Genomic DNA, 18,861 nt, shown 5'->3' on the forward strand with positions numbered 1-18,861 from the left:
ATACAGAGCATGTGCAGTCAACAGTTAAACAGTCACAGCAGAAAACTCATTCAAGGCAAACAGCCTGCCACACCCTAATCAGCAGATGCCAAGGACAATATGAAAGCATTGTCTTTGGAGTTTACTCCAGAGAATTAGAGCTTCTCTTCTCAAGGTTTATTGTAAGGGTGCTTCCTTCCCCATCCCCTACCAAGCAATCTTCCAGTCCATCGACAAAGCACTTTAAAAAAAAAAGCAAAAAGTACCACCCGTGGTTGGCATGGGCGAGTCGGGTTGAAGGGCTCCTTTCTGTGCAGTTTGAGTGACTCAGCAGTGACCAGCGGGGTTACATATCAAATGCCAAACGTGGGACAAAGTGCCTTCTGCATCACACATTTTCAAAAGTATGATTCTACATTTGGAGTTCAAGTATCTGGATAAAAAAAAGTTTTGTACCCGTGTACTTTGTTTAGAATAAGATGGTGAAAGATGTAAATCAATTTAAAGGCGACTTTGCATTCACCCGTACACGTTTCACTCAGAGAAATGCCCAGGCTGTGGCAATAGAGCTGAGTTTTACAATGACATTTAACTTGGCACAATCATGCAAAACAAGCTTTATTTTGAAACTGCAAGCAGTGCTGTACAATGTCTTTTATACAACGCACAAGAGCTTCAGGATGTTACATTTGTGTGCTCGTGCCAACATTTTACTGCCGAGTTTAACTTCCAATTTGAGCGTGCAGTTGCCAAATTGTTACATCGCTTGGTGTACAAGCGAGTGCACCAATTTACACGGCATAGATTTCTCAAATACCAAAGCTGCACCATAACTATTATATACTCAAACAGTTCCTGAAAGTGCAATTCTTAAATGAGATGTTTTTAAATCTTTTTACTTCACACTCATTCGTAACTAAATCCAAAATACCTAAACTCGTGTTTGTAAGAGGAACGGTTTAAAATCCAGGGATCGATGTTTCAGTTAGAAGACTACGCTTTGGAATGAGGGGAAATTGAAGTGGACCCGGCGATAATGATCATTACAGAAGTAAATTATCAAGATTGTTCTTACTGAAAAGTCATGAATTGAACCAACAGAGTGCGACACAGAGAGCAGTGCAGTGAAGCAGCGGTAGAGTTGCTGCCTCACAGCTGCAGAGATCCAGGTTCAATCCTGACTACGGGTGCTGTCTGTATGGGGTTTGTACGTTCTCTCTGTGGCCACATGGATTTTCGCTGGGTTCCACACTCCAAAAACGTACAGGTTTGTAGGTTAATTGGCTTGGGTGAAATTACAAATTGTCCCCCCGTGTGTGTAGGATAGTGCTAGCGTGCAGGGATCGCTGGTCGGCTCAAAGTCAGTATCTCAAAACAGAGCAGCATCTCTAAACTAAAATAACCCTTTGAATGACTGGTGAATTATCCCACTGATTGTGTGATAAGTATTTACTTTAACATGCTCCAATAATAACCTTTGTGTTATTATTTGTTGCAAGTCGTATTTAAATGCACCCCTTCCTCTACTCAAAGATAAATGTGGCTTAAATTACTCCACGTTTTCTGGATCCACAGCACTGGATGAAAAGTATTAAAATAACCACTTCAAAAACAGCCCAGAACATGTTTCATATCTGTGACTTTATCAAGGGGAATACAGCACACCCGTCAACTTCAACAGGCTACTGCTGAATCACACACACTTCCCACTTTTGGCAGTTACCAATTATGGTAGCAATGAGGGTCCTCACAGCCACAGCTATGCCAGTTATTCACAGGCTCGAGATCAAATTCATCCAGTGTTTGTTTTAAAGCTCAGGAATGTTTCAGGGTAAAATATGGCCAGTATTAGAATGAAGCATTATCCAAACTATTTCTAGTGTAAGGCATCAAGCCAAAGAAACTTATTGAAACAGCACTATGATGAGACAACTCCAACAGTCTTTTTTTTTAACTGTTATCCAAATTTAAAACTTGGCCATTGCTAATAATCCCCTTTCCAAATGGAAAAGTTGATATTAAAACTTCATCTGGGGTCAGATGCAACTTTTACATTGGTGTTTCAGCTTTGTCTAGTTTTCAAGAGAAGGCAGCACTGAATTACATCATTTCTTTAAACAGTATTCACCCTAGCGTCATACAGCATGGGGAAAGGCCCTTCGGCCCACATTGCCCATGCAGACCAAGATGCCTCATCTACGCTAGATTGTCTATTATTAAACATCAAGAATAAAGCGTCACTAACTGGCTGTTTGTGGGATTTAGCTGAGGAAAATGGCTGCCACAGGGTTTGTGGTTGACTGCTACAAATTGCCCCACAATTGTGCAGGGAATGGGTGAGAAAGTGGGATAATATAGAACTAGTGTGAGTAGGTGATTGGTGGGCAGCACAGACTCAGTGGGCCAAAGGCACACTTTTTGCACTATTATTGTCCACTTGTTTTTTTATTTACAGAGTGAACTTTCTTTTGTTATTTATTATGAGTATTATGCTTACAAATCTGTTATGCTGCTGTCAGTAATTTCATTGTTCCGTTTCAGGCCATATGACACTCGCGACTGGACTTCTCCCATTCTCTGAACTAAACACTTGAGAGGAGTGTACTTACAATTTCTGAAATGTGCCAAAATGCAAATTTATTTTCTTTGTGATTAAAGTTGAAATTTTGCATTGAAAATATCATTTGAAATACACTCACTTAATTTACTTGCAATACCAAGAGCAAAAAATAAATTAAAAAATTGCACTAAGCATGCAATGCCAGTGAGTTTCATCTCCAACCTTGTGTCCATCAAGAACAGCCTCGTCCTGTGACCACCTATGACCTGCCATGCAGTGTCCTGCCCCTCCTCTCTTCCAGCTTTCTCCAGTACAGTCACTGGATTGGACTTAATGCAGTACAGGGGCTGTGTAGACCACAGTGTTACACTTCATACCAAGAGCAGCCATTAATCTGCCAAGCTTATTCAGGTCGGCGGGAGGGAAGCTGGAAGTGAGGTAGAGGCACGTGGTACACACAAAAAGCTGGAGTAACTCTGCGGGACAAGCAGCATCTCTGGAGAGAAGGAATGGGTGACGTTTCGAGTCGAGACCCTTTTTCAGACGGGTTAGGGATATGGGAAATGAGAGATATAGACAGTGATGTGGAGAGATAAAGAACAATGAATAGAAGATATACAAAACAGTACAAATCACACAATCAGTCTTTCTATCGGAGATCACTGTGAATTTACTCGTCAAAAGCAGTTGCAAGCTCCAAATGCACATTGTTCACCTGCAGAACTAGAAGTGTTAAAGTGCACCATTTCTTTATTCAAACGATTGATGTTGGAACACAAGATCAAATATCAGCATTACGGTGAAGTTGATAGCCACTTAATCCATTTGCCAAATTACAAAATTAAAAAAAGTGATGCAAACATGTACCACATCCAATCCTAACAGGCACACAAATCCTCAAGAACCAAATCAAAAACTCCAACCCTACCTTGTGTGTTTTAATCTTTGTCACATTTTGCAAGATTTTTAAGCTCATCATTTTGTACATTTCTGATTTATTCAAAAGGCAGATTTCAAAACTGATAGAATACCTCCTTATTCAATGTGATATACATTTTCCCCCTCCCACCCCAGAGGGTCAAAATGTAAATTATTATTGACGCCCAGAGGTAAAGAAAATCCCAAACCTCCCCAGATATCAACTTTCTAATTAAAAGGCAACAAAGTGTTTAATTTTGACGACCAAAGAAAAATTACTAAGGGCTCTTCAACATTTCCAATTGATGTACTTACAGCTTATTGTAAAACTATTAACTATGATTATAATATTATATTAAAATAATCAATCAAGGCAGTCCTTTAGTTCATTATTAATTTACTTAGATACAGCTTAGAAACATGGCCCTTCAGCCGACCAGCAATCGCCCCATACACTAACCTATACACTAGGGACAATTTACATTTGTATTGAAGCCAATTAACCCAATAAACCTGTACGTCGTTTGGGTGTGGGAGGGAACTGGAGCACCCAGAGAAAACTCACGTGGTCACGGGGAGAACGTACAAACTCTGTACAGGCAGTACCTGTATTCAGGATCAAACCCGGGTCTCTGGCACTGCAAGGCAGCAACTCTACCGCTGCGCCACCGTGTCGCCCATGACATCTCAGGGCAACATACAACCACCACGAGAATAGATATCACATTCAGGAAAAACATTGGTTTCAGTTTGTGTCCATTGCATAGGCTGGTTCAGCAGCTCATTTCCTTGAACTGATTGGATGACATGAACTACCTTAAGTTCATGCAAATGAAGACTCAATCTTCTCACTCACTGCAAAAATCGCAATTCAAGGTCACAATGTCCAATACAAACATGTGATCCCAAGCTCAGACAACATTATTCACACACTAATATTATATTTGATTCATTGAATGGGGTGCAGAGCTGCTGGAAGGCCCAGCAGGTCATTATACTACTTGCATACAAAGTAACAAGAATGATAACTCCTCCTCCCAGTTCTGTGAAGCTGCCTCACAGGACCAGGTCTTGCGAGCTGCAGTTTACACTTTGACCCTTCCACCAAATGAATAAATATGATCAGAACATCAGCCAAATACCAATCGCAAGATTTTCATCAACCAAAAACACTCAGAAAAGCACAAGACATTTATTCAGGGTCAAAACCACAGGTTCAACTTGCCACGTCCCCCAGAGGACATTAGTCTAAGGTGAGAGGGGAAAGATTTAATAGAAGCCTGAGGGGCAACTTTTTCAATCAAAGGGTGGCCGGCATATGAAACAAACAGCTAGTGGACGTAGCTGAGGCAGGTACAACAACATTTAGACTTTAGAGATACAGTGTGGAAAAAGGCCCTTAGGCCACGAGTCCACACTGCCAAGCGATTCCTGCACACTAACAAGATCCTACACGTATTAGGGACCCGTTACAATTTACTGCTAATTAACCTACAAACCAGTACATCTTTGGAGTGTGTGAGGAAACCAGGGCACCCGGAGAAAACGCACGTGAAAACGCACAACATTTGGACAGGAACATGGAATTAAGAGAGTGGGGATGGTGGCAGCAGAGGTGAATATAGGAAAGGAGAATTTTATTTTTAAAGCTGATTATCACATCAATAAATTATCTAAAGCAGGTAAAAAATTGTATTACAAATTTCAAGAAATTAAATGAATGATCAATTTAGATACAAGGATCTGCAGATGCTGGTTTATACCGAAGAGACACAAAATGCTGGAGTAACTCAGCAGGTCAGGCAGCATCTCTGATCAGGCTATTTTCATTGTGCCAGCAAAAGATGAAGTTGGCGAGGTGATGGGAATAAAAGTCCATGAAAACTTTAACATCCAACAAAGAACCTGGGTCAGAGCTTCCAACAATTCAATGGAAACTTAACATCTTTGAAGACCATAAATTCATATTTTACTCATTGTTCAAGTGGAATTAAGGCAGAACAAACATGGCCAATTTCAATGCTTAATTTCCCCTCTCCACCCCCTCAGATACTTCCAAGGCTTGCGTCCTTGTTATCCTTACCGCAAATTGATCAAAGTGAAACATTTTCTGCACATCATTTCGATGTGCACCACACAGTTACTTCAACTCTAAACATTAATGGTAATTCAGATATCACTGTACCTTAATCGGCACACGTGACAATAAAAGACCTTCGAAACCTTAATGGAAACTAATATCCCAGATTTTAATTTTCTTTCTATAACTGACCAACTATTCCAAAATGAACAGCTCAAGATCAGGTTAAATGAGGTACATTTTAATGAAGTACATCTGCAAAGCAGTCAGTTTAGATTTGTGGGGCATAATCTTTCACCAGTTCCAACTCCTAGACAATCTATATTGTTATACATGTGGATATATTTTATAATTTTAGCAACATATATCAAATTTTTTTCCTGGCTTATAAATTAGCCTTGTCAACCCCTAAGCAGTAATGCTCAACTAAAGACATTCCAGGCAATGCAAAAACTCAAGAGAATGTGCTTAATATGACTTGCATCAAGTTATACATGCCTATACATAAGTGTATTCAAGATCAACTGCACAGAAACATTAGACACAAATGCAATGACAGATTAAAATGCTTTAATATATTGAAATATCCAAAAGTGATTCACAGGAGAGTAATCATTCAGAAACTGACGTAGGAAATATTTCACCAGCTAATAGGTGTCAACACTATTTTCACTCAACGAACCATATTATTTTTCACACTGAAAAATGTTTTCATTTGAAATTAATAAGCCCCAAAATGCTTTTAAAACATGAGCCACGTGGAACTAATAAATATATCAACTGCACAAAGCAAAAAATTTACATTCAGGGAGAGTGCACACAGTGAATTGGAATACAAGGAAGTTCTCATGCCAAAACCAAATTCCTTTCAATAGGTATTTCAGCACAATGTATACAATTGTAAAACTTGCAGTGCAATTAATTCAATTTCTAATTTATCAATGAGAGCTGAATGAATCTTAAATTAAAGCAAAAAAGCTTATTTTCTGTCACTTGGCTCTTGTTGATTCATCATTCTTAGCAATAGGTGGCACGGTGGCGCAGCAGTAGAGTTGCTGCCTTGCAGCGAATGCAGCGCCGGAGACCCGTGTTCGATCCTGACTACGGGCGCTGTCTGTACGGAGTTTGTACGTTCTGCCCGTGACCTGCTGGGTTTTCTCAGAGATCTTCGGTTTCCCACACTCCAAAGACGCACAGGTGTGTAGGTTAATTGGCTTGGCAAATGTAAAAATTGGCCCTAGTGGGTATAGGATAGTGTTGATGGTCGGCACAGACCCGGTGGGCCAAAAGGGCTGTATCTCTAAGCTAAACCAAACCTCGTGTAGTACATTATCAGACATTGATTAATTGAAAGACACAGCAGTGAAACAGCCCCTTCGGCCCACCCATTCACACACTAGTTCTATGATATTCCACTTTTGCATCCGCTCCCTGCACACTAGGGGCAATATACAGAGGCAAATTAATCTACAAGCCCACACGTTATTGCGAATGCGGAGAAATCAGAGCACCATGAGGAAAACCGCTTGGTGACAGAGAGACGTTATAGACTTGAGATGCAGCATAGAAACAGGCCCGCTGGCCACCCAAGTCCATGCTAACCAGAGATCACCCTGTACACTTGTACTATCCTACACACGAGGATCAAACCCGGGTCTCTGACACTGTAACACAACAACTCTACCACAACGCATTGTTCCACCCTCTTTCTAAAACTTTAGACTTTAGAACGTGCAAACTCCAAACAGGCGGCACGCGAGGTCAGGATCAAATTTGAGTCTCTGGTACGGAGGCAGCAGTTCTTCCAGGTGACTGACACCTGTTGTGTGATTTTCTCCATCCTCAACATTAAATCCTGTCTTGCTGCTTCAGATTAAATGAATGGAAAGCTGACGGCTTTCTCCTCTGCAAGACATCAAGGTAGGTGGGCTGAGCTTTATCTTGCATTCTGCAAAAATTAACCCCCAGGTTTCTGACATTGTTATCATGCACATTATGCAAAATTTGGTACCAAATCCAAAACCAGTTGCTCAGAATGATAAACCCAAAAAACAAACTGCTGGAGGAACTCAGCGGGCCGAGCTGCGTCTGGGGGAAAGGAACTGCCATTGCTTCGGGTCGTGGCCCTGCATCAAAACTCCGCCGTGATGAGTCCCTCCAGCAGTTTGTTTTATGTTCCCGATTCCAGTGTCTGCAGTCTCTTGCACAGAGGAGAGGCGGCTGTACCGTTCACCGCCTGGACAGGCAGCCGTTAATTTAATTGATTCAGATATTGGGCCTGCAGGAGTTGTAAAATGAGAGGATGAGATTAATTATGGTGGGAGGAAGCCGATAGAAAAGCTTAAGAGCCACCCTAGTGCTATAAATCCTGCAGTCCAGATTTTGCAGTAATCATGACAAGACTATCAATGATCACCACTACATCGTGACACTGACTGATTGCCGTGTAATAAAGTTGATTGGTTGAAAGATACAGCATGGAAACAGGCCCTTCAGCCCAATGAGTCTATGTCCAACATCCATCATCAGCTGACACTAGTGCCATGTTATTCCACTCACTCACTCACACAATATCTACACACTCGGGGCAGTTTACAGAGGCCAATTAACTGACAAATTCACACGTCTTTGGGATGTGGGAGGAAACCGGAGCACCCGGAGGAAACCCTTGCCATCACAGGGGGAACATTTAACGACTCTGGGCCAGTACTCACTGGAGTTTACACGGATGAGGAGGGATCTCATAGAAAATTAGGGTATAATGAAGTGCCTGGATAGAGTGGATGTGGAGAGGATGTTTTCATTAGCGAGAGAGTCTAGGGCCAGAGGGCATAGCCTCAGAATAAAAGGACATACCTTAAATAAGGAGATGAAGAATTTCTTTAGCCAGGTGGTGATAGATCTTTGGAATTCATTGCCAAAAACCTCTGTGGAGGCCAAGTCTTTGTGTATTTTTAAAGTTGAGATTAACAGGCACTTGATGAGTAATGGTGTAAAGGTTTATGGGGTGAAAGCATAGAGAATAGGTTTGAGGGGGTAAAATAAATCAGCCACGATTGAATGGCAGAGTAGATTCAAAGGGGTGAATGGCTTAATTCTGCTCCTAGGGCTTATGAACTTATGGAACGTGCAAATTTCGCACAGACATCAGAGGTCAGGATCGAACCTGAAACTATGGCCCTGTGAGGCAACAGTGCCCCCAAAGTTAAATATGGAAAGTTGTTGCCAACTTCTGCAGCCAGAGCATACACTGGTTTGAAGCCTTTCACACCATTGCCTGAAATCAAATCATTAATAATCTAGAAGCTAGCCTCACTGTAAAATATCTGGATTGCATTTCATGCTTTTTTTGCGGTGTTTATGTGATTTAAAGGGAACGACTAACTACTTAGCAAACTGCTTCTAAAAATAAATATTCCACGTGCAGGCTTTAATTTTTAAAAATGGTCCACTTTAACCTTATGTTCCAGTCTTTATTTAGTATTTTGTAAAATGCTTAAGACATCAAATTATTTCCTCATTTGTTAACTGAAAATTTCCCAAAATCTTGATAGGCTTCAGATTCAACTGTCTCTGCACGCAAGAAATCTCTAAAACTGATGCCCAACTGCAACTGTCCTTGTAAAAAAGGAAAGTCCCTGCGAAAGAGAACACCAGGGCTTTGTTTTAACCCATCCAACCATATCAGCTTCTCAGTCGACTGAAATTCCAGGCTTAGATAATTATTATTTATTTCCATCACCATTTCAGCTCAAGACTGCGCTCGATGTTGATCCAAACATCATCAGCTCTGGGGAGGAAAATGTAAATGTAATTGATCCTGAAACTGGCTCACTCTCTGGGGAATTGTGCATAAATTAACAGTGGCATAACTAATTACTGCCTCAGTATGCTGCGTTAGTTTAGAAGATTTGGCTAATCTTCAACAGCTCAATAAATTAATAATAAACTTCTTCCTGTTCATGTAATAAACAAAGCCAGTTCTATTCCAGTTCAATGTTTTGTGCTTTGTCCGTCCAGACATGTCAATGCTGAGTAATGTTTGTGATTTTCACAACTGAAGTACGTCCTTTGTTCAATCGCTCAAGCCCTATCACCCTCCCAATCTGATTCTCATCTTTTTTCCCCCATCAATCCACCTCGATTTCACAATCCTTCATGTCCTTGATGAACCAAAGGTTATGACTCCATTGGGAGGCAGGACACCTTGCATTTTGTCCACCCACGGAGTCAGTAAAACACACTTTCTACTGAGGAATGATGCCTCTCCCACGGAATCACAGCTGCGACTCAAATAGAGGTCAAAACTTATTTTTCAAAAAATCGGTCTTCAATATCCAGCTGATAGCATCAATTCACAAATCATACTTTGAGCTTAAAATAAATTAACTATTTACTGCATGGAAATGAAAATTGTATTTGTAATTCAGAATCACTTCTACAAATTATAAGCACAACCTCATTTTTAGCATTTACAGTTTGAGAATTTGGAGAAAGGAAAATTAAGATTTTAAGAGCCATTTTCCCCATACCTCGAAGTGTGCCAATATTGACTATAAATCACCCCTTTTTAAATAGGTTATAATGGCAACAGAGTTGGTGGACATGGGAAATAGAGAATGGAATCTGGAAATAAGAGAGAAGGGAGAAATAGGATGAAACCAAAGAAGCTGGCATGGATCTAAAGGGCTGAATGGCCTCGCTGCTGTTACAAGTTACTGCATCAGATTATGGAGAACAGCAACAAACTTTGTGAAAGGGTGAAATTGTTTCAAATCTTCAACCTAAATTCACTGTCCTTAAGAGTGTTAATGCATATTTTTGGAGGATTATTTTAATACAATCTACAAAACCACCCTTAACAGTTTTAGTTTTGCAAACCAGAAGTCAAAATCTTTTTTACACAAATGAAAGGCTATTATCCAAATCATTTTATACTCCAGAACGAAATTCCAGTGGAAACATTTATGACAAACAAGTCATTCACATGTGCCCTGATGTATTATAGTGGTTACTATAATACAAATTATATATGATCTTGATTCTATTTTCACAGGAACAATTGGCTTGTGAAAACGAGCCAGTAATTATGCTGCTATAGTGAAGTAATATCACACTCAGTGTTTTACTTGGCATTCCCATTATCAGAAACCGTCTTCTCCCAATAGTGGGTGCCAATTGGATGCGTTTTACCATTTCAATATTTTTTTAATTACAAAGAACCATTTTTTGTTTCAAGTCACCGGACACTCTATTGTAACACAATTTTTTTCCAGTCAAGGTTAAAGGTGGAGTTACCTGTAACACTAGTTGCTGCCACGCAAAGGACTCACTGGTGCCAATGTTGGATATACTTCCTCTGTTTGAGGGAATATTAACCCTCTCAAGCTGCATGGAAACATTACGACGCTCTTCCTCAAGCGCTCTGGTCAATTTCTCAAACCGGGACTCCTGTTCTTTAACCGAAGCTAGAATGTTAGCAGCAGATCTTACATCAAAGTCATCCATGATCTTCCAGAGGTTCTGGCCTGGTTGCTAATCAGGCAACCTTAGAGTTAAGGGTTAGAGGATTAGTAGTTCAGTGAAAGTTATACATTTACAAGGGAATGATCAATCACGTTAATAAAGAACAACACAAGGTTGCGTTGAATAGTTTCGCTAGTTAGAGACAGAGAATCACCTGCAACAGCTGCAAGGAAGGTTTGGAAAACACACCAACAGCCTCAAGCAGTATCAGCAAGCTGCAGAGAAAACCAAAGGAAGAGAAACAGGTTACAGAATAGGAACAGTTAAGTACCAGGTGAATAATTAAAAGATAGAAAAATACAACTGCGACAGAAGTGCCAAGGCAAGAAGTGACTAAAAACAATGAAAGGACAGGCATGAAAAACAAAAAGCAAACTTGTGTCACATGAAATTTCACATTGATGGAAACATACAGGCAGTTGAACGACCCAACATTGATAGCAAAGTCTATAAATAGAGCTTTTCTGGAAGTCTGATTTCTGCCCAGTGTATTCTGCAGACAGCTGGCCATGAGAAAGGCACCAAACTACAGGGGAATGACACTAAAATGCGTCATGCAAACTAGAATCTACTTCTGCCATGTGGGCAGAATTTGCATTCTTTCAAGTTTATTTTAATCCTTCATCTGAATTAGCTTCTGCCTTCCACGTTTGTGTGTTAATCATCAATTTGAGCAACATCTTCCAAAGAACTTCAACAATGTGTGCAAAAGGTTCAGAACGCCCAATTCCTCAGTTTTAAATCACTTCACTCTACATTGCCAACCTTCCATAACATTAACATTAAGCACCCTATAATCTCTCTATTATCAGGCTCCAACTCAGGGAATCTCCACTCCTCACCCTTTGCCATAATACTCCTCCATCACATGCCCTGAGTGACCAAGCTGCACCAATATTTGACATTCCTTGCTGACGAAACCCAGTATTTCAATATTTACTTTTGGTGGCCGATCTCAATGTTGTGCTGCTTTTATTTTAACTTAAAAAAATTAAAATAATCCACAAGCAAAATATCCCTGATGCTGGTAATCTGAAAACAGCACAATGCTAAAAATATTCAGGGCTACCCAGTATCTATGGAGAGAAAACAGGGCTGATTGTCAATTTGTTTATTGATAGAACCAAAGAACTGCAGATGCTGGTTTATACCAAAGAGAGACAAAGTGCTGGAGTAATGGTGGTGAGGTCAGTGACCCAGCCGGGGAGGCGGTGAATGCCGTCACCGGTAGAAACTCCGGTGGCCGAAGAAGGATCCCGAACCGAAACGGCACCCATCCTTTTTCTCCAGAGAAGCTGCCTGACTCGTCGAGTTACTCCAGCATGTTGTGTCTAATCTGATTGCATTATCTATTGAGTATTAGATGTACAGACCTGTTGTGCTGTTGCTGTTGTGTTTAATTGTTCAATTTACAGAACATATGGCAACCAAACACTCGACTCTTGATTTGAAGCCAGGATACTGTCCGATTTATTTCTACTTTATAGACTTTGTCCATGGGACAGATGCTGAGAACTATATTCTGCACCTTTCCCTTTGCTCTCCCCATTATACTTGAGTGTAACTTGACTGCAAGTATGTACGTATGGTATATCTGATCTGTTTGGATAGCGTGCAAAACAAAGCTTTTCACTGTATCCCAGTACACAAGACAATAATAAAGCTAAAATCATGCAAAGGAAGTGGATCATATGGCATACTATCAGCTTAAAATTAATTTTGATAAACACGGGAGGAGAAATCTTTATAATAAGAATGACAAGGCCGAGTGGGGAAATGGAAGACACATGGTGATGGATCACCTTTCAATCTACAATGAGGCAGTAATCCTCTCACATCCATCTAATAAATAGCCTCTTGTAATCTGGGACACAATAGAGCTTTAAACTGTTACATAATGTGCAGCAAAATACATTAGGCACCAGAGGTAAATAAACAAATTTTACCGAGGAAGAACTCTGCAAATTCCATTTGAGAGTGAGTCTCAAATAATAAGGCAACCAGGAATGCTGATGGATAAAGGAGATTAAGGAGGGAGACAACAGGGGTAGTCGAGGTAGCAGCTGTTGGTTAGTCTTACAACAGATGTGGGGGGAAAACCCCGCCTGAAGAATTAAAAGAATGGTGCAGGAGCTCAGAGGGCAGACTGTGTCACTTGAACGTAGCACTCAGCCACTGCACTGCAGAAGCCAGGGCTTCAAGACAAATGAAGGCGTCCGTTGCTAAAGTATGTTGACTCATGTGGAAGAATCAACAAAATATGCTCAAGGCTTGGGGAGATGGTTAATTGTGAGAATGTGACGGAACAGGAATATTTCTGGGAAATAAATGATACAGATAATTAACAGGAGCAGAACAATGGCAAAAAGAGCAAACAAAGCAGCCAAAATTACTTGAAGCGTGCAAATGTGAGGAATGTGTCAACCTACAGTGAGAAATTTGATTTGCGATTGGCTAACCAAGCTCAGCTTCACCCTTGAAGTCGTTTTAACCTTGGGTTTCCGAGCAAGCTTCAATTCAGTAATAAACATAGAACAGTACAGCATAAGAACAGGCCCTTCGGCCCACAATGTCTGTGCCGAACACAATGCCAAGACTAATTCATCTGTCCGCACATAATCCATATCTCTCCATTTCCTACATATCCATGTCCTACATTTAGAGCTTCTTAAGGGCCTGTCCCACTTACGCAGTTTTTTTGGCGACTTGCCGGCACCCGTCATAGTCGTAGCAGGTCGGCGAAAATTTTCAAAATGTTGAAAATGCAGCGGTGACCATACAAAGATACGACTCTTTGGGCGACTGACTATTCATGACCATACAGGCGTCACCCCGCAACGTCTCACTCGCTGCCTCACCTACTGAGTTTCTCCAGCATTTTTGTCTACCTTCAAACATGACCAATGTCAATTTGATCTTTGGAAAGCAGCACAACTATCACGTCTTGACTTACATTGGACTGTTTAACAGAATCTCAGAAAATGGACCAACTTGAACCTAAAATATATCCCATTTAGTTCACTTTAACCCTCATTCCTGTCGTATGGTGAGCACAACAGAATCCTGCTCCACTCTAAACTCAATGCTCAACTCAGCACTGATCAACAATATTCATCAGTCTCTATTTTTGAATAATCCAGACATTCCTTTTCCCATCATCGCTCCTGCACACTCTGTAAATTCAACTCATTGTTGCCTTTCCCACTCTGGTGCAAGGGTCATCAATCCAAAATCACTCCTTTCTCCAAAGATGCTGCCCAATCTGCCAGCTGTCTCCATGCTTTGATTTTTAATCATTAACTCTCTTGGCTTGGGTAAACAAGGGCCAGAACCACTCCGAGTGTATGGACTAGTGCATCAAACCAACACTGGAGAATCTTCTGCATTGTGATAAATCTTAATCTGCCACTTGTACTGAAAACAAATGGAGCTGAAAGGAATTACCTCCCAATGGCCCGCAAAGCTGCAGCAAGAAAGAATTTCATTGTTCTGTTGCCAAAGCATATGACAATTAAACACTCTTGACTTGTCTCTTGAACAAACAAAGCTGATCAGAAAAGGCACTAAAAGCAAGAACTGAGTAGAAGAAGAATGGAAGGGGATTCTAAAGAGCTACAAAAGAGCTTTGTTATGGTTGATAAAAGTAGGTCACGAAAACTCAAAAGTGCCCTTAACACAACGGGAATAAGGTTTAGATTACTGCTGCTTTAATGTAAAAGCATGTCGGTTTTTTTCCTCCCAATTTCAGGTGAAATAATGAACAACAATTTAGATTCCATTATAATTCAGCACGCCAGCCTAATTTCTTTCCTTTCAACAATCAACAAGATAATGGAAAGTGGTGTAACTATCTTGCCTGCACACCGTCAGTCTAACGGAATACCCAGGACATCCAAATACAGAGGCCAATTATCATACAACGTTGATTAGTTCCCCTTTTGCCGGGTCCTACTGACACATTCCTATGAAGCAGGATGCCTCAGAAGATGCAAAGCCATCAATGTAGCGGCTCCCCAGGTTAAACAAGACCCGATTTACAGAAATACAACTTTACACAAATTCTCCACTTTTAAAGCATCGTTCATGTTCCATGGCATTTATTAATGTCTGAATACAGTATACATTCCAGTAGATTAGTTACAGGCAGTGTTAGGGTGGTTAGTCAACAAAATAAAAAGGGTTATACCAAGTGTATGTAGTTTTACGATCGAAAACAGGTATTTCTGATTTAAGGAATCTTATGGATAGTTTACAGGACTGGATCCCTGACATGATCCTGGGGCGTACCTATACTTGGGGAAAGCCTGCCTGCAATATAAAATGGCTACAAGTGAGCAAGCCACACAGAATTAATATACTTAATTTACCTCAGGGAAAAGCAGCTGATGTAAAATTAACGCTGCAGATATGTGAAGCATATATTTGATTGGGCTCATTAAATTCAGCTAAGTCAATCTTAAAACAAATGCAATGGGTCATGCAAGCTGATGCCAAGGACAAAATTCAAGAGGTTCTACATTATAGAAGCTTCTACCAATATGGAATGTGAAGCCTATAACATGGACACGTGTGCCCTTAATATATTTAGCAACGATATCTTTATAAATGAGCTATTTAAATTGCTGGCTGGTTTGGCAGATTGCCAAGCCTTTAGAACCGATACTGAAATAAAATAATGCAGTTATCAAAGTGCAGAAACAAGGAACTGCGGATGCTGGTTAATACACAAAAGGGCACAAAGTGCTGGAGTAACTCAGCAGGCCAGGCAGCAACTCTGGGGAATATCGATAGGTGAGATTTCGGGTTGAGACCATTCTTTGGTCAGGTCACCGAACCATGTTCTCCAGAAAAGCTGCCTGATCTGCTGAGTTACTCCAACACTTTGTGTCCTTTAATACAGTTATCAAGCTCCACAAATTCCATGAACAGCATATTGCAGAACCAACAGTATTAACAAGATATTCAAAAGGACTATTTGTGCGCCATCTTTTATCAGATTCAATTTAATTGTCATTGTCAGTGTACAGTACAGAGACAACGAAATGCATTTTAACACCACTTTCAGCGCCATTACATGATTTCTAAATCCGGAATTAAACTTTGTTTCCATGTTAAAATTCCCCTATTCCTCCAAATACAACGTGCTTTCCAGATTAAAAAAAACCAACTGCAACCACAAAGTGATTCAAAATGACTATAAACACCATAAATGTCACAACCAGAGTTGCGAAAATGAACTCAGCAGCTTTAATATCAAATATAAACCACGGAATTCCCCCCCAAGCAAAGTCATATCAAAGCATTGAGAACCATTGCTTGCACTGTTCTATAACAGTAAACACCACACAAGGTCACATTTAAAAAGGTTTCTCTGGGACATGGATAATAAAATTCTGCTTCCACAGAGTCAGAGTCAAGCTGCACAGAAACAGGCCATTTGGCCCAACTTGTCCATGTTAACTAAGATGCTCCATCTCCGCACAGCCCTACTACCCTTGTTTGACCCATATCCCTCCAAACCGTGCCGATCCAGGAACCTATCCAAATATCTTTCAAATGTTGTTATAGTGCCTGGCAGCTTTAACTGGCAGCTCGTCCACGTACCCACCAGTGTGTGAAAATGTTACCCCTCGGTTTCCCGTTAAATCTTTTCGCTTTCACAAAAAACTTGTGTCCTCGGATGCTCGATTCTTCCCCCCCTCCCCCCCCGGGTAAGACTGTGCATTCACACCATCTCTTCCCTTCCTCGTAAATCTTCTGCATGCACATTCAAGCTTAATGACATCTTTCCTATAGTCAATCCAATTTCAAATATCTTAATCAATGCCTGATTGATGCACTAAAAAGTTAGGAATTGCTTTGGGTATTATATTTTCAATTGAAAATAAGTCCATTCCACCAAAACCAAATGAAAGGGAAGAATTTGAATGTTTCTGAACTGTTTCTTAATGTATTGAAAAGGTTTCTTAATTAATTTTCACAGTTCTTTTGGACAACTCAACAGTACAAATTGGAGTCATTGACACACATCAACGGCACAACCACAGGATTATAACCATTCCAAAGATTGCAATGCTCCGTTATAATAATGTAGCCGGATGTTCCATCGTTAGATTTCAACAGAAAAACTTTTATTTCTGCACATAATAACTGCAGATAAAACACCTCGAGTCCCAGACAGCAGAATATGGAATAGAAATTTTTTTTTTCTTTTTTTTTTCTGGGCGCTGAAGTCATTTAATCTGGTGATAATGCTGAAAGAAGAAGCTGCAAGGAGAGAAAGGGATAAAGTTGTAAAGATGACATTTTGGAGCCTGGATAAGTGAATGGATATACATCGCTTGCACAGTGATTAAAAATAAGGGATTTACCAAGCAGACTATGGGTACAAATATTAGAGTTGTGTGGGGAAGAATAAATCTCTGGGGGAAAATAAAAACAGGAAAGTAATTGGAATGTAGGCATCACTGGACCAAGAACCAATGCCAGCCGGAACAGAAGCGATTCAATCCCATCTGCGGCTGTTGTCTACGCGGAGTTTGTACGTTCTCCCTGTGACCGACCGCATGGGTTTCCTCCACAGGGGGTTGGGGTCCTTCAACACACCAAAGACCTGCAGGTTTGCAGGTGAACTAGCTCGAAAACTGCCCCTAGTGTGTAGGACGGGAAATTGCGATAGTATGTCGAATGCACAGGTCATGGTCGGCATGGGCTCCGTGGGCTGAAGGGCCTGTTTCTGCGCTATATCTCTGAACTACTGTTCGTGAACACTCAAAATAGAGAGAGAAAATCCATTACTGTTTGGCAACCGACAACCTGTCCAGAAAATTTATGAAGTGGACTTGCATGTAGTGATGCACAATTAGTCTTCACTGCAATGTTTCAAGGTTGGGCAACCTGCCAAGAGCTAAACACCAGAATGAACATCAACACGAGGTACTCTCCAATACACCCATGAAATCATATATATCCCTGCAAACAAAAATCTGTTTCAGGTCACGGGGAGAGTCAGGTAAGAGGGCTTTTTTTTTAAAAAAGACTAAAATTGCTGAAATATAGCAAACTGAAACATGAAGGGTTGGGAGGGAAAACAGGGCAGAAAACGATTAGATGCTCCTCTGTCATCCTTCATGATTAATGATCCTTCAAGATCACGGAGGAGGAATGACTACAGATTTGTTTGAACATGTACCATCATCAACTGTGTACCAAGCAACATCATATATATTGACATGCAGCAAAGGGAAAGAATCCTCATTTTTTATGCACCCATTACAAGCATTAAGATGCATCTGCTCCGGTGTCAGTCACCTTCATAATCAGGACACAAGGTGAATTTCAATGCTTTGTGTTACACTTGACTAATTGCTAAAAGATTACTCAAGTCATCCAATCCAGCCCAACTAAAATATAAACCATAACGCCACTAATTCACTGAGATCTTTGTGTGCGGAATGTGGTTTTAATTTGAAAGGTCTGTCTCAAAGGCACGCTGATCTTTCCTCCAATATTAACTGAGACGGACACGATGATTGAAAGGGAACATTCAGTACTCATGTCACATCCTGCACTGCTCATAGGCGACAGAATATCTGATACAAGGTGAGGAGCTGTGCGATTATTCACTTGTCTAACGCAGCAAAACAGTCCTCAAGAATACCTGGAGGAAATATGGAAACATGTTCCCTTTATTGAAGTATGGTTTTACTGAAAAGCTTGCAGCATTTCGTTAAAAAAAACTTGCCTTACTCAATTTCAATCTTTGTTACGTTTTGATCAGGCTTCATCAGGGTTCGGT

At 40.6% G+C, this 18,861-nt stretch overlaps 1 protein-coding gene across 10 annotated transcripts in view; it reads right to left on the bottom strand.

Moving 5' to 3' along the window:
- The window catches only part of arvcfb (ARVCF delta catenin family member b), a 213,969-nt gene that overhangs the window by 118,090 nt on the left and 77,018 nt on the right, over positions 1–18,861 (bottom strand). Inside the window, exon 1 of one of the 10 annotated variants that reach the window (XM_055655433.1) lies at positions 10,836–11,327. The exons of 6 other annotated variants lie outside the window; for them this stretch is intronic. In XM_055655433.1, coding sequence (XP_055511408.1) covers positions 10,836–11,045 — 210 coding nt within the window. In that variant the 5' untranslated portion in view covers positions 11,046–11,327. Of the gene's footprint in view, positions 1–10,835; positions 11,328–18,861 lie in introns of those variants that run through there. 3 more of the 10 variants (XM_055655434.1, XM_055655435.1, XM_055655436.1) reach the window with 3 other exon arrangements.

The sequence above is a fragment of the Leucoraja erinacea genome, chromosome 25 (genome assembly GCF_028641065.1).
Source record: "Leucoraja erinacea ecotype New England chromosome 25, Leri_hhj_1, whole genome shotgun sequence".
Lineage (NCBI taxonomy): Eukaryota > Metazoa > Chordata > Chondrichthyes > Rajiformes > Rajidae > Leucoraja > Leucoraja erinaceus.